The 13,040-nt window shown below is 37.4% G+C and overlaps 1 protein-coding gene across 1 annotated transcript in view; it reads left to right on the forward strand.

Moving 5' to 3' along the window:
• Positions 1 to 5,812: 5,812 nt before the first annotated feature.
• LOC108572762 overlaps positions 5,813 to 13,040 on the forward strand; it is a 53,643-nt gene continuing 46,415 nt past the window's right edge. The window contains exon 1 of the mRNA XM_017935045.1: positions 5,813 to 6,125. Coding sequence (XP_017790534.1) covers positions 5,813 to 6,125 — 313 coding nt within the window. The remainder of the gene's footprint in view (positions 6,126 to 13,040) is intronic.

Here is a 13,040-nt window from a genome sequence, read left to right on the forward strand (position 1 = left end):
AAAATTTCAACAACAATAAACAATAAACAAGTATTTAAAAAATTCTCAGCTCCACAGTAAGGATCTTTCCAACATTTCTCTTCTTTCATCCACACTTCCTTCACATATTAAGAAGAATCATTTGCATATTGATTAAACTGAAGAAACGTATTATCGCACGAATAGCATTACCAATGTTATCCGAGTTTTGACTCTTTTTTTTTTCTTCAAAGTGTACACAAAAAGTTCCAATCAAGGGGTCTAATTTTTGAAAAAGCACGGAATTCGTTCGGGATTCACACGCGATCATTAGCGTTTCATCTGGAGCAATTTGTGATACAAATTCCCGATCGGTTTGGTCGCAGGCAATTAAACGGCCATTACCAAGCGATCGGAGCGTCTCTCGAAGGCAAATAATCGAGAGGATCAGAGATGGGGGGCAGCTTGTCTCGTGGGTTTCACGGAAAAAGGAAGAGAAAAAAATGCCTGCTCATGCGTATTCATGACCGGAACCGTGGATAATGCCCGGGGTCTCCGCACATCATATCTTACACAGCTGGAATATTAATTCTTGTCATTCGTATGCAATGTGAGTGCAATGTTGCCGTGAACGTGCGCTCGCACGCAACCCTGAAGGATGGTACAGGTGCAAGTCACCTGAGAGAAACTGCGTTTTTGTGCTTCTGGTAGCATGATCGAAGAGAGAAGATGCTCTCCCATGGAATTTAGATTGGCTCGATCGAAGTAATTATTTTAGCCTAATTTGGATCAATTAAAGGATGATAGAGTTTGATGAGAGAGGAAGGGGGGAAAAAAGGTTGCTTCTTGTGTTGGCGGATCTGGATTGAATTCCACGGTGTTTATTGTCTTTGACGGCCTTCTCGATAATCTTAGATTGATTTTCATGGAATTCTTGGATATCTTTTTTTGTCAAATTACCCTTCGTTTAATTACTTTCGTTACGCGAGTAATTCAGAGTTCTAGGTAACATTTTTACTCTCTGATTAGTCATTTTCTTTGTTGTTGGAAATGATTAACTCCAGTTTTTGAAATTTTAGTATCAAAGCACATGCTTGGTGCTTAATTCTTCGTAAATAAAAAAAAATGTAGTAAATTTAATTGGATGGAGTTAATTTCTTTGGTTTCTTAGTTGATTGTAGGTTTATGAAAAAATTTTTCCACTTCTTTTCCTGGCTTTAAACATTCTAAACTATCATTTTTTTATATTTTCCTTTTTCTGTGTATACTTTTGTATATTTAAACTACCTGTTTGTTTTCTAAACTCCTTCTGTTAATTACTTTCTTGTACCAGAGTTTACCCCCTGTAATTAAAATTAGATAAATTAAATTGGAATAGTTTTAATACATTTTCACTAGGAATAAATTGAAACTATAAAAATACCCTCTAACAAAATCAAATGCAAACACATCAAATACATTTTTACATTAATATGTACAAAAACATTTTTAACTATAATCACTCACGTAATTATTAAATAATTTGAAACAACATATTATTCCAATTAATCAAGACTATTATTTTGTTAGGAAAGAAAGTTACTTAAAAATGACAATTAAATTTAACTCAAATAACAGACCAGGTAGTAAAAGTTTATATTAATAACAACACATTTATATACTAATTTTATGCAAATAGAAATTTTTCAAAACGAAATTTACCTGTTTCAATCGTTCGCTCTTGATTCGTAACTGATTAGAAAGGCATCTTTCCTTAACTCGAACTCGCGTCAAGTCGGCTGTAAAATATTGCGCGACGAGCATCAAACAACAAGTAAGAAGAAACTCTAGGGTTGATTTATAACAGCATGATTTAAACTGACGTGGCAAATTATCGAGTCGCCAAACGCAAAAATCTCATTTGTCATGTACGAGTACTAACTAGATGGAGTAATTTATACGTTTTTTCTGACCCAAAAGAAATTGCAATTGTCGTCAGGTTTTTGTTAACGTTACCTTATAATTACAACCGGCGGACATCGTCTGAGCTTTAACTACTGTGAATTGCGGTCAAGTTCAGTTTTCAAGGATTAGGTTGGTAATTAAGTTTCACGGCTTCAGTATTTTTTTCAACAGAATTGAGAGAGAAATTTAGGTATGAAAATAATTATAAAATTAAGAACTCTTGAATGATATACAGATGAGTAAAAATAAAAACAGAAGTTACAGAACATAAGTTAGTGGATTTAGTTGCCAACCTAATAATAATAATATTCCTGCATAGATAATAAGATTTTAGTAGCTCAACTTTTTCTCTTGTTCTCCTTACTTAATTTCACTCAAATTACTTGTGTTATTACTATTTCACTCATAGATCTACTGTTTTCTGTTTATTTCTTATTGCTGGACCACAGATTCTTATGCATTTTTATGGAAAATTTGGAGACAGAGAAATACACAGAATATAAAAAAATATGGAAGAAATATAGTACTCGTTATAATATTCAGCGAATGAAGCAGTTACTTATTTAGTTTCTATTTTTTAAATTATATTCATGAAAATATGAATTTGCATAAAATTCAGCAGTCTACTTATTACCTTAATGCATTTCTTTCCATTTTCTCCTTCCATTTCTTTTTCAATCTTCTGAGCCAATCTCATCCTTTGCAAGATTCTTCCACTCACTATACTCTCTATCCTAACTTCTGTATCTATCTCTCTGCTATATAATTTTTTTCATTGGACAAAACAATGAAGTTGCAAAATTCGTTGCAATTACTCTTGCTCTCCCCGATGAAATTAGTAATTTAAATTTCATCACTGTTGCAACATCAACAGACACATCTATAAATTATTGTCATATGTAGTAGAGACCAGCTATTGAAACCCCAGCATTTCATTCACTGAGTAATTTGATCATCTCGAACTGCAAAGTTCGTGCAATCAATCATCCTCTGGGCGATGAAAGTGCTCGTCGTTATTTTCATATTATTCCAGTTCCACAAACGCGTCAATGAAATGCCATATGGAGCAAGAAATCGACGACTGCTAGGAGATCTCCCATTTAAATTAACGCTTTGGTAATCAGTAACGGTGAACCGAGTACGCAATTATGTAAATACGCTCCATTATTCACCGGAGAAAAAGTACTTATTGTTAACGTATCCTCGATCCGATTTTATAAGTAGATTCTTCAAGCATGAACTAGATCAGAAATTAACCTAGAATTTTTAAGAATTTTAGACTACAATGATAGGTAATTAGCGATTGAAGAAATTGAAATTCTCAATATGGAAGGTGGAACATTTATATGGTCAAAGTATGCGTTGTAAAATCCTAGAAAATTGAAGAGATTCTAACATTTCTTTTATGAGAGTCCTAGAAAAGGATTATAAAATTATTATTCCTCTTAGGGAGGATTCTAATTTCTAGATCTTCCTCTAATGGCTTCCAGAAGGCAGCTCTAAATTCTCCATCCATTTGAAAAAGATTCTAACATTGTCAAAAGTATTTTCACTGAAAAAATTTTAGAATCTAGATTTTCTTTATAAGGGTCCTAGAAAAAGATTCTAAAATTACTGTTCCTCCTAGGAAGCTTCCATAAGGGGATTCTAATTTCTAGATCTTCCTCTAATGGCTTCCAGAAGGCAGCTCTAAATTCTCCATCCATTTGAAAAAGATTCTAACATTGTCAAAAGTATTTTCACTGAAAAAATTTTAGAATCTAGATTTTCTTTATAAGGGTCCTAGAAAAAGATTCTAAAATTACTGTTCCTCCTAGGAAGCTTCCATAAGGGGATTCTAATTTCTAGATCTTCCTCTAATGGCTTCCAGAAGGCAGCTCTAAATTCTCCATCCATTTGAAAAAGATTCTAACATTGTCAAAAGTATTTTCACTGAAAAAATTTTAGAATCTAGATTTTCTTTATAAGGGTCCTAGAAAAAGATTCTAAAATTACTGTTCCTCTTAGGGAGCTTCCATAAGAGGATTCTAATTTCTAGATCTTCCCCTAAGAGCTTCTAGAAAACAATTCTATATTCTCAATCTTTTTTAAAAAAATGTTATCAAAAATACTTCTATGCTATTGATTGCAAATTGCTCAAGAAATGAATTCCCAACCCTAAATTCTCTTCAGGAGAACCTATTAATTCATCTCACAAGAAGATCTACCAATACAAATATCAACTCACTCGCAGACAACAAAAGAGACAAAAAAAAAAAAGAAGAAAGAATCTTTTCAGCAAGATTCCCTAGAAACCCAGTTCGAGGAGATATCACAGTGATCCGTAGCTCTGCTTTCAAAACTCTCACGATCAATTCAGCTCCGTTCCAATCAATTAGGGCTAATTTGTCAGCGTTGTTCGTCGCGTGTCAACGCCACTCGCAAGAACAATCCTTAACCGACCGCGAACCAGACTCATTCCATCATTCCTTGACCGTTTTTTTCACGCCACTGTCTCCTCGTCTGAAAGACAAACACCGGTGGCGACACAGCGGTACGCCACCAGAGATAATCATCGTCATAAATTCATCATCATCACCATCATCGTCAAGCCGGCCCGGAGAGCATAATCACTCGTTAGCCAAGGCACACTTCGCCGCCGGCGAATCACTGTCAAGGCTGCCACGCTTCGCGAAATAACGAATTCCTTCGGGAGAATGAACTCTTCCACGCTTTTTCCCCTGTCTCGCTGATATTGTCTGGATCATATTAGCCTGGGTGCTAATGAAACGTCGTTTTTTTCGACAGACCAAATTGGCAGGGGTTGATACCACAAGTGGATTTGTTCCATCGTCGATTTTTGCGCACAGTAGTCGAGAAGGAGTTTCCTGTGGTACATGTGTACCGAATAGTAAATAAATTTGGAAAATTTGAATAAGTTTGAACTTGGGAAAGTTGCGGTAGAAACTGGAGGAAATAGAAATTTAGCATTTGAAGAGGGTTGCGTGAATGTTAGGACATTTGAATTTTGGCGTGCAGAATTCGAGATTGGTCACTTTTCGTTGGAAGTGAGATAAGAGGAAGGTTAGATAGGGCTTAAGAAAATTTATTAAAGACAATCCTTTGACGAATGAATTATTCTGAAATGAAGACACTATAAAAGCAGTACTTAAAGAATTTTCTCATTCAAGGATGTGGGTCAATTTTGTCTGAGCATTTAAGGCAATGCCTTTGGAAGTAACTAATTAATAATGGACTTTCATTCCCCTCTTTAAAAATTCTTGGGTAGCGGAATCTTCTTTACAATGTTTAAAGAAGCTTTACAAATTTTTCTATATACTTTTACCCATTGAAAGTTGTATCAGACATAAATGACCCATGCCTACCAGTTTAAAGGTACCACAAAAAACAGCAGGCAATATTATATTTGCAAAGAAAAAAGATCAAAAACGAATCTCAGCTGAAGTATAATATACACTGAAAACACAAGATTACAGATAAACAGTTGTACTGTGCCTAGCTCAGGAGTTTGCCCCTAGGGCAGCACACGGGCAAGATTGCTATCCCGCCTAATATTGCCACCTCACGTCACGCAATTTTAAATAATGACAATACATGTGCCCTATTTTTATGACTGTGTTAGAGAAAGTGGGCTTATGGGGATATGACCCAATCAGAGCCAAACTCCTGAGCTCTACACTCTGCAGTCTATAAAGTTAACTTGTGGGCGTACTATCCCATCAGTCTGAAATGGTTAAAACTGCACATTTAATCAAAATATCGCACCACAGAAAAATTGCCAATATCCTTTTTGTTTTCTTTCCAGGACGAAACACGTTGCCGTGGCGAAACCGCCATATCCCCGCGGTTTGTATGCGACACTCGCGTACCCAGTGTTTATGAAACCGTGAAAATCGGTCCGCGTGTGACGATGTCGTCGAGTGGTGAATTTTCGACTTTGTCGAGTGGTGAAGCCACCGGGACAGGCGACGACTCGTTGCCCAGCTCTCGGGAGGCTACCGCGGAAGCTGCGAATTCCGGGGCCGGATTCATGCCGCTGCGCGAGTTCCTGGACAGATTTTCGTTGCCCAGGGTGGTGAGGGTGGAAGGTGCCGGCGGTAGACCGATATTGTTGTACAAACAACAGCAGCGATCGCTGAGAGTGACGGCTACATTGTTGATGCATCGTTACCGCCACGATGTGAAAGTTGGGCCTGAGATTGTGATTCCAGAGGGATATCCTGGTAAGTACGTTGGAATCATTTTTTTTTTTTTTTAATTTTTGCAAAGTACTGGACGGCTGCGCTGAAACTTTGCATCTAATGTGAAAAATAAAGACGACTCGGTTATTTTTTTTTTTTTAATTAAATGGGAGTGGAGGGTTACGTTAGAAACTGAAATTGTTTTGTCACAGATACTTGACAATAAAAATCTAGGAAATTATTGAACATGGGACAGGAATTTATTACACGTACAAAAGTTACGATAGGTTAATTTTTAATTACGTGGAGAACGACAAAATATGAAAAATGCAAAATTATTTATTATTTTCCAAGTTGTTGGAAAATACTAAATTCTCGAATAGGTCTCGAGATATTGAACTATTGACAGAGGTCCCACCTCCAACTTTTAAGGGCGATTTTCACCCCTTCACAGAGGACCAAAATTCTTGAGGCCCACTCTACACCAAAATTTCGTCAAACTCAATAATTATCACTTCGCAATGCTTCCTTCTGATCACCTTCATCGAAGAAATCTAATTTCGACTTTCAGTTACGAGCGTAATACGTGTCCTAATACCTCTAAACAAGAGCATATACATACATACACAATCTATACTTAAACTTCCCCAACCAGATTCCACCACTATCGATACAAAACGTTTCGCTATCCGTGCAATCTGCAAATAATAGGTACAACAGGAGACGGAGGTTGAATGAGGCCTGGTACCATTTTCGAACCCGTCTGTCGGCATTCAAGACAGCTGGAACTTTTCCCTCCGGCCGATAAATCAAGTCAAGGAGAACCGTCGAAACGCGATGCGAGGGAAAAAGCGAGAGCCGGTATCCGTGCACGGCCAGAAATTCATTAAAGTTCGGTGCACCAGTGGCGCTTAATGGACCGCGAGATACCGGTAACTGCCATAGAATTCACCGAACCCAGGGGCCCCGCGTAGTGTCGATATATCGATCACGTCGACGGCGATGATCGATCGAGCGCGCGAATCCTATCGGGAATTCGATCTCGGATTAAAGGCATTTGCGGGCTGCTTGCGCAAGATCGCGGCTAGGAAAGTGGCCGATTAATAAGCGGCCCTCTTTGATCGATAGAAACGTTTACATTTCCATCTCGTTTCTTTCCGACGAGTTTATCACATTTTTCCTGCTACTGCCGGATACACTTTGGAATCGTACCTTGCCCTTCCACGATCGTTATATGGAGCTGCTTCGATACAGGGATTACACTTTTATCGGAGACGATTTCGACCGGATTTTGAACATTCTTCTTTATTTGTTTTTTAGTGTTATCGTTTAGTGTCTCGTTAATATGCATGGAGAGTAGAATTTTTGTACAGCGTGGCGTGGTATAGCGAGTTCGTAACACTTTCGGTCTCTTTGATCGATGGAAATTTTTAATATTTTTTTTTTACGAGTTTATCAGATTTTCTGTGTTTCTAAGATGATTGAGGTTGTTTATATTGGGCATTACACTTTCACAGGAAACGATCTGGATGGAATTTAAATATTCTTTTTTATTTACTTTTTTATATTACTGTTAGTGTTATTGTAAACATGGGATAAAGTCTTGTTTTATTTACGGATTACACTTTTATGTGGGACCACATCTGGATAAGATTTAAATATTCTTTTAAATCTTTTTTGTTCATGAAAGTTTCTCTAGATCATTTCTAAAGGATCAGATAAATCTTGTAAAGAATCTGATCTACTTCAAAATAAATTTACCACATTGCAAAGGTCTTTTACAAGACCAGAGAAACTTAAACTTGAATTATATTGATAGGAGTAAAAAGATTGCCCTGAGTGACTTAATCATTGTATAAGAATTCATTTTCTCTGAGAGCTGAAAAGCAGGGAATGGTAATTGCAGGTGTTTAACAGAAAAGTGCATTTATAGTACTTAAATTATTTCAATTATAAGAAAAAAAAAGTGAAAAGTGTTTAGGAAGATAAAATAATGCAGGAAAATCCTGCAGGAAAATAATGAGTTTCATTGACCAGCTGTTCCTCTTCCAATTATGCGAATTAAAAAATAAATTTTGTACCAAACAAATGAAATTTCATTTATAGGAAATTCTTCCATTCAATCTTGAGTTTCTAAGTTTCTTTTCATAGAATTTTTCATATAAATAAAATAGATATTTTTCAGAGTAAGAAATTCAGAGTACAAGTAAAAATTTGCGAAGCTTTCTGAGCGTTGGTATTGTAGAATGTACGTTCTGTGTAACATTCTAACGTTTCGTTGGCATTACAGTTAGTTCCTGGTAGTGATACACGACAATTGACGTTTGATCAATGAAGAATCATAGTTGGCGGTTAACGAACCGTGACATGAGTGCGGCTATTTTAAATAGGTGACGACTTTATTGGGCATATCAGTGTCAACGCATCGTTCGGTCTGCGATAAAGCTACCAACCGGAACGTTGGAATATTTTTGTTAAGTATGGCACGCAGCTGGAAGGTCCGGATACTCTTAACAATGGAACCAGTTTATTTCATGCTAACTATTATTCCACGTCATTAGATATCGCTGATTTATTCGTAATCCCTTCTTTTGTCATCTTAACGCTAGAATTTTGAAGGATGCGCGATTTTATACCGTTATTATCTACCTTTCCCAAAACTTTGTCTACTCTTTTATTTGCAGAAACACATTGTCGAACAATTTCGTGGAATTATTTATTAAAATTTAAAGGGGTCAGCTCCTTGTTAAAATTGAAAATTTAACCAGTTGCAGGACTTTAAAATGCAGAGAAATTCAAAATTTTAAACATTTTGAAATTTTAGTTAGTGGCTAATGTCCTTTAACTGGATTAATTTTTAATTTTGATAAGGAGGTGATTTCTTTCAAATTTTAATTATTTTTATTTGTTATTCATGGTATTAGTTGAAGTCCTGTGACTGGTTTAATTTTTAATTTTAATACAGAGGTGATTTCTTTCAAATTTAATAGGGTGATAAAATTTGACAATTTTTACTTTTAACAAGGTAGTTTCTTGAAAATTTAAAACAGCAGTTACACTTCGATATACAGAGCAACCCAAAAAACTCGGATCCTGAGAAATGATCTAACTATTGAACATGATCCTAAACAATAAATAAATCGGAGATTAGAACGACGCGCGACGTGTCAGAGTGTTGCACAGCTTGAAGAATAAAAAGCTACTCGATATGCCGATCTAAGACATCGCTTACAGCATTCCCGAGATTTTCTCCGCGTGATCTGGCCGCAATACATAAGGGGGAGGCACATTTGTTTGCTTATTTACCCGCTGCCGAGTGTGTACATATGTAATCAGGTTGTAGTAGGCACAGTGGTGATTTAACCGAGGCCCACAGAAAGAAAGTAACAGATGGTTTGTAGGTGGTAGTGGTGGTTTAACAATGAAACCATGCGTTGCGCGGCAGAGAAGCGTACGACTTGAACCGCGCTTGATAAGAATAAGCAGAACCGTGCAATAATCTTCTCGTGCAGTTTTAGGGACTATTTGAAATAGATATTTAGGGAAAACGATGGGAATCAAAATCTGATGCTACTTTATAAGGAAATTTATCAGTTATGATGGAATAATGAATTCATATTTCTAGTCCTTTTAAATTTACATAAGTAATTGAAATTTGCGACGTTCCAATTACTCTTTAAAACAAAAATAACATAAATTGTACTAATAGATGCATTTACAATTAGTTAATAAGAATCACTTATTTTTATAGAGAAGATTATAATTTTCTACCCTTGTAACTTGCAATCTTGACAGAAAATTTGAAAGAAAGTATCATTGCCGAGAAAGGAAGTGCAGAAAAAACGAAAAATTCTTGAAAGGACCAAATTGTAAATTTATTTATACGCATAAAAATTCTCTCAACGCCTAATTTCCATAGTTAATTTCAAGAGATGTTAAATTGCAAATTTAAGCTAAGAAAATCACGATAAAACAAAGATTAAAAGAAGAATTGAATTTCTCGTGGATCAGTTTCGACTTTATTCACACAAAAATTCTCTCAACGCCCCTTTTCCACAGTTCATTTCAGGAAATGTTAAATTATGTTGACAAAAATGTTAGATACAAAGATAAAAACAAAATGGAATTTCTGGTTGATCAGTTTCGAGGGCGGTTCGTAGCCGTCACTCGGTCGCGAATAGGAACACAGCCCGAGCGTTAGCCTATAAATAGTGGAGGAAAGTATGAGGTAACTCGGCAGAGCGTGCCGTGAATTATAATTTAATATCGTCCTGGCTCGTAATACCTCGTATATCCGCGAGTGTCTGCTAGAATGGCGGTGAACGTACGAATCTCCACGTCGAGTTCCTTCCCGAATACGCACACCCTCGTCGCCGTGGAACGAACGACGGAGCGTCTATTATTCAACGGAAGGGGTCACTGGCGGAGGTGGTCAGTGACATACGGCAGCGTGTAACGGCCCCGGCCACTTGTATTAACATAACGGCTGACGACACTTTTTCAATGAAAACGCGTGAATTACGTATGCGCGACCGGGTATAGCGTGGGTCGAAATTACGCCGAGGCCGTGATTCCGTTCGAACCACGCAACAGTTTCGTTCAAAATCACCAGAACGGCCTTCCTGCTTTTGTCTCCTTTCTTTCGTTTCACTTCCTGGTATTTTTTTATTTTTTTTTTTTTTGTCTGTTATGTGTGGTACTTTTTTGTGTATCGAATCGAGGAGATCAGAAACTGAGAAGGTTACTCTTGACCCTTTTATTGTGGAGATTTTAATGTGTAATTGTGTACGGTAGACTGGAAATTTTTAACAATGAATGAGAAAATTTGTTTTGGATGGATCGTTTTGAAATTCGATTTAGTAAATTAAGGTAGTTAAATGAAGGTGCACTGAAAGGCTGTAACAGTACAGTGAGAGCTAATTTGCAAAATAGTGTTAGCCGACTTTTCAGGAAGAAGGAAAAAATATTCCTTTTTCGTTTTCAAAATTTGTATGAAATGTAAATTTTTAGCAATGGAATAAATGGAAACGTAAGTTGCTTTACTAATAGTATCTAATTCGTAATACTTCTATTTGATCTATTTTGACTTGTGTCACTTCTCCGCTAAATTACGAAAAATAAATAAAAAATGAATAGCAAGAAAATTCATGAAACACGAATTTTTTAGCAATAGAACAAGTAGAAACGTAACAGTTGATCTATTTTGACTTACGTCCTTTCTCCACCAAACTGTGAATACAAATTACGAAAAATAAGTATAAAAACACTTCCTATCGTCGCTGAATATCGCAATCATCCCAAACTAAATCCCACGCCGCCGTTACACCTTGTCTGCTACTATACTCCAAACACCATTAACTCTTTCTCCCTTTTCCTAACCGCTTGTCTCCCACTTCCCTTATTCATTTCCTTGTCCCCATCCGGCGGCCCCCTCCCACGCAGCAGAAACTTATGCAAACTAGACGCATAATGATCGCATCTGTTCACAATGGGTCGCTAACGAAGCTCCGACTGTTCCAATCTCGGCGCGGAGAGCAACCGTGTTACAATCACCGCGCGCTTTCAGCCGCATCGCGTGCTCTCTCTGCCGCGTTTACTCTGGCAACCAGCAGCACGCTCGGCTCGACTCGCGTCAACAGGACGATCGATACACTTTGAGGATTTAATTGCGAGTACACCGGAAACTACCAAGAGAGATTGGAAAGATTTTGGTTCTCTGCGCGCGTAAATACTGTGCAGAGGTGAGTGGTAGCGGAGAGGCGAGAAAGGTATAGTCGGTGGAAGAAATATGGCGAAGAGATTAATTTTCTCGGGTGTGAAAATTTCTTTTAAATTTACAAAGTGCAAAAACTGCAGGAGCATTTAACTCTTGCCGGTCAAACCCCGGGATATTCAAGGCGTTTTTACCTTCTAAACGCTCTGTGGACGTCCTTTGCCTGCAGAAACGGGAAAAGAAAAAAAATAATATGCACACAGCTTAAAGAAACTCATTTGAATAAAATTTATACGTTTTTAAAGCAATAATTGACAGCGCGCTAAAAAAAAGAATAATTCCGACCAATAAGACAGCAATGAGTTAACCTCGGCGAAGTTTTCACCTGAAAATTAAGGTGTAACAACGTATATTTCCCTTGTATTCTTTCGAAATGAATTTCTATTTCTATTCAGAAACCTTCTCGATATTTCTTCAATTTTTTCAAAGCCTAGAACAGTAAAAAGTTAGAGTTTAAGGGCCCAGTTAAACCCAAACATCGTAAGAGATCCATTGGCTATCTTAGAAAAAAAAAGAAAAAGCTATCATAAAAGGAGATTACGTGGCGAATATCTCTGTCCGTTGATTTTCGCTCGGTACCCACGCTTTTTCACCCGGAGGAAAAAAGCGAGCCACGTCGTGCTTTTTGTTTCACTTGGAACGTTATCAAGGAGTCGGGCAGGATCGACGTGTCTATCAGGTGCGGTCGAGACGATGTTTATGCGCCTAGAAATCCAACGATGTTTCTCAGTGAAAGAGGCACAGAAAGTGAGAGAGAGAGAGAGTGAGAAGCCTATCTTTATAGGGGCGGTTGTGTAGATATCGCGTGAAAGCGCGCTCGTGACTCTGCGAAACACCGTGGGAGTGCCTTGCCGATCGAGGGAATCGCTTTTCAAGCGAAATTCCTCCGAGCGAACGACGTCTTAAACGTTTATATTATGCGCGTAATTTCGCGCGTACACTCGCCACGAGAAAAATCAACGTCGTATCTTCTTCCCCGGAGATGTGCTCGAGGAACGCGAATCGTTCGAGTGGGCGTGGACATAGGACAATTGTGGAAAATGGTCAATTTTGGAGAACGCTGCCAACGCAAAGTTTTTACATTTCGTGTGTATGCGGGTTCGAAGGATTCCGAGGAGTGTAATTATTGCGTACAATCGGTGGTAAAATTTGTTTTATTTAAAATTTTTAATTAAATTAATTAT

This window comes from Habropoda laboriosa, unplaced genomic scaffold, assembly GCF_001263275.1.
Source record: "Habropoda laboriosa isolate 0110345459 unplaced genomic scaffold, ASM126327v1 scaffold22, whole genome shotgun sequence".
NCBI classification, from domain to species: Eukaryota; Metazoa; Arthropoda; class Insecta; order Hymenoptera; family Apidae; genus Habropoda; species Habropoda laboriosa.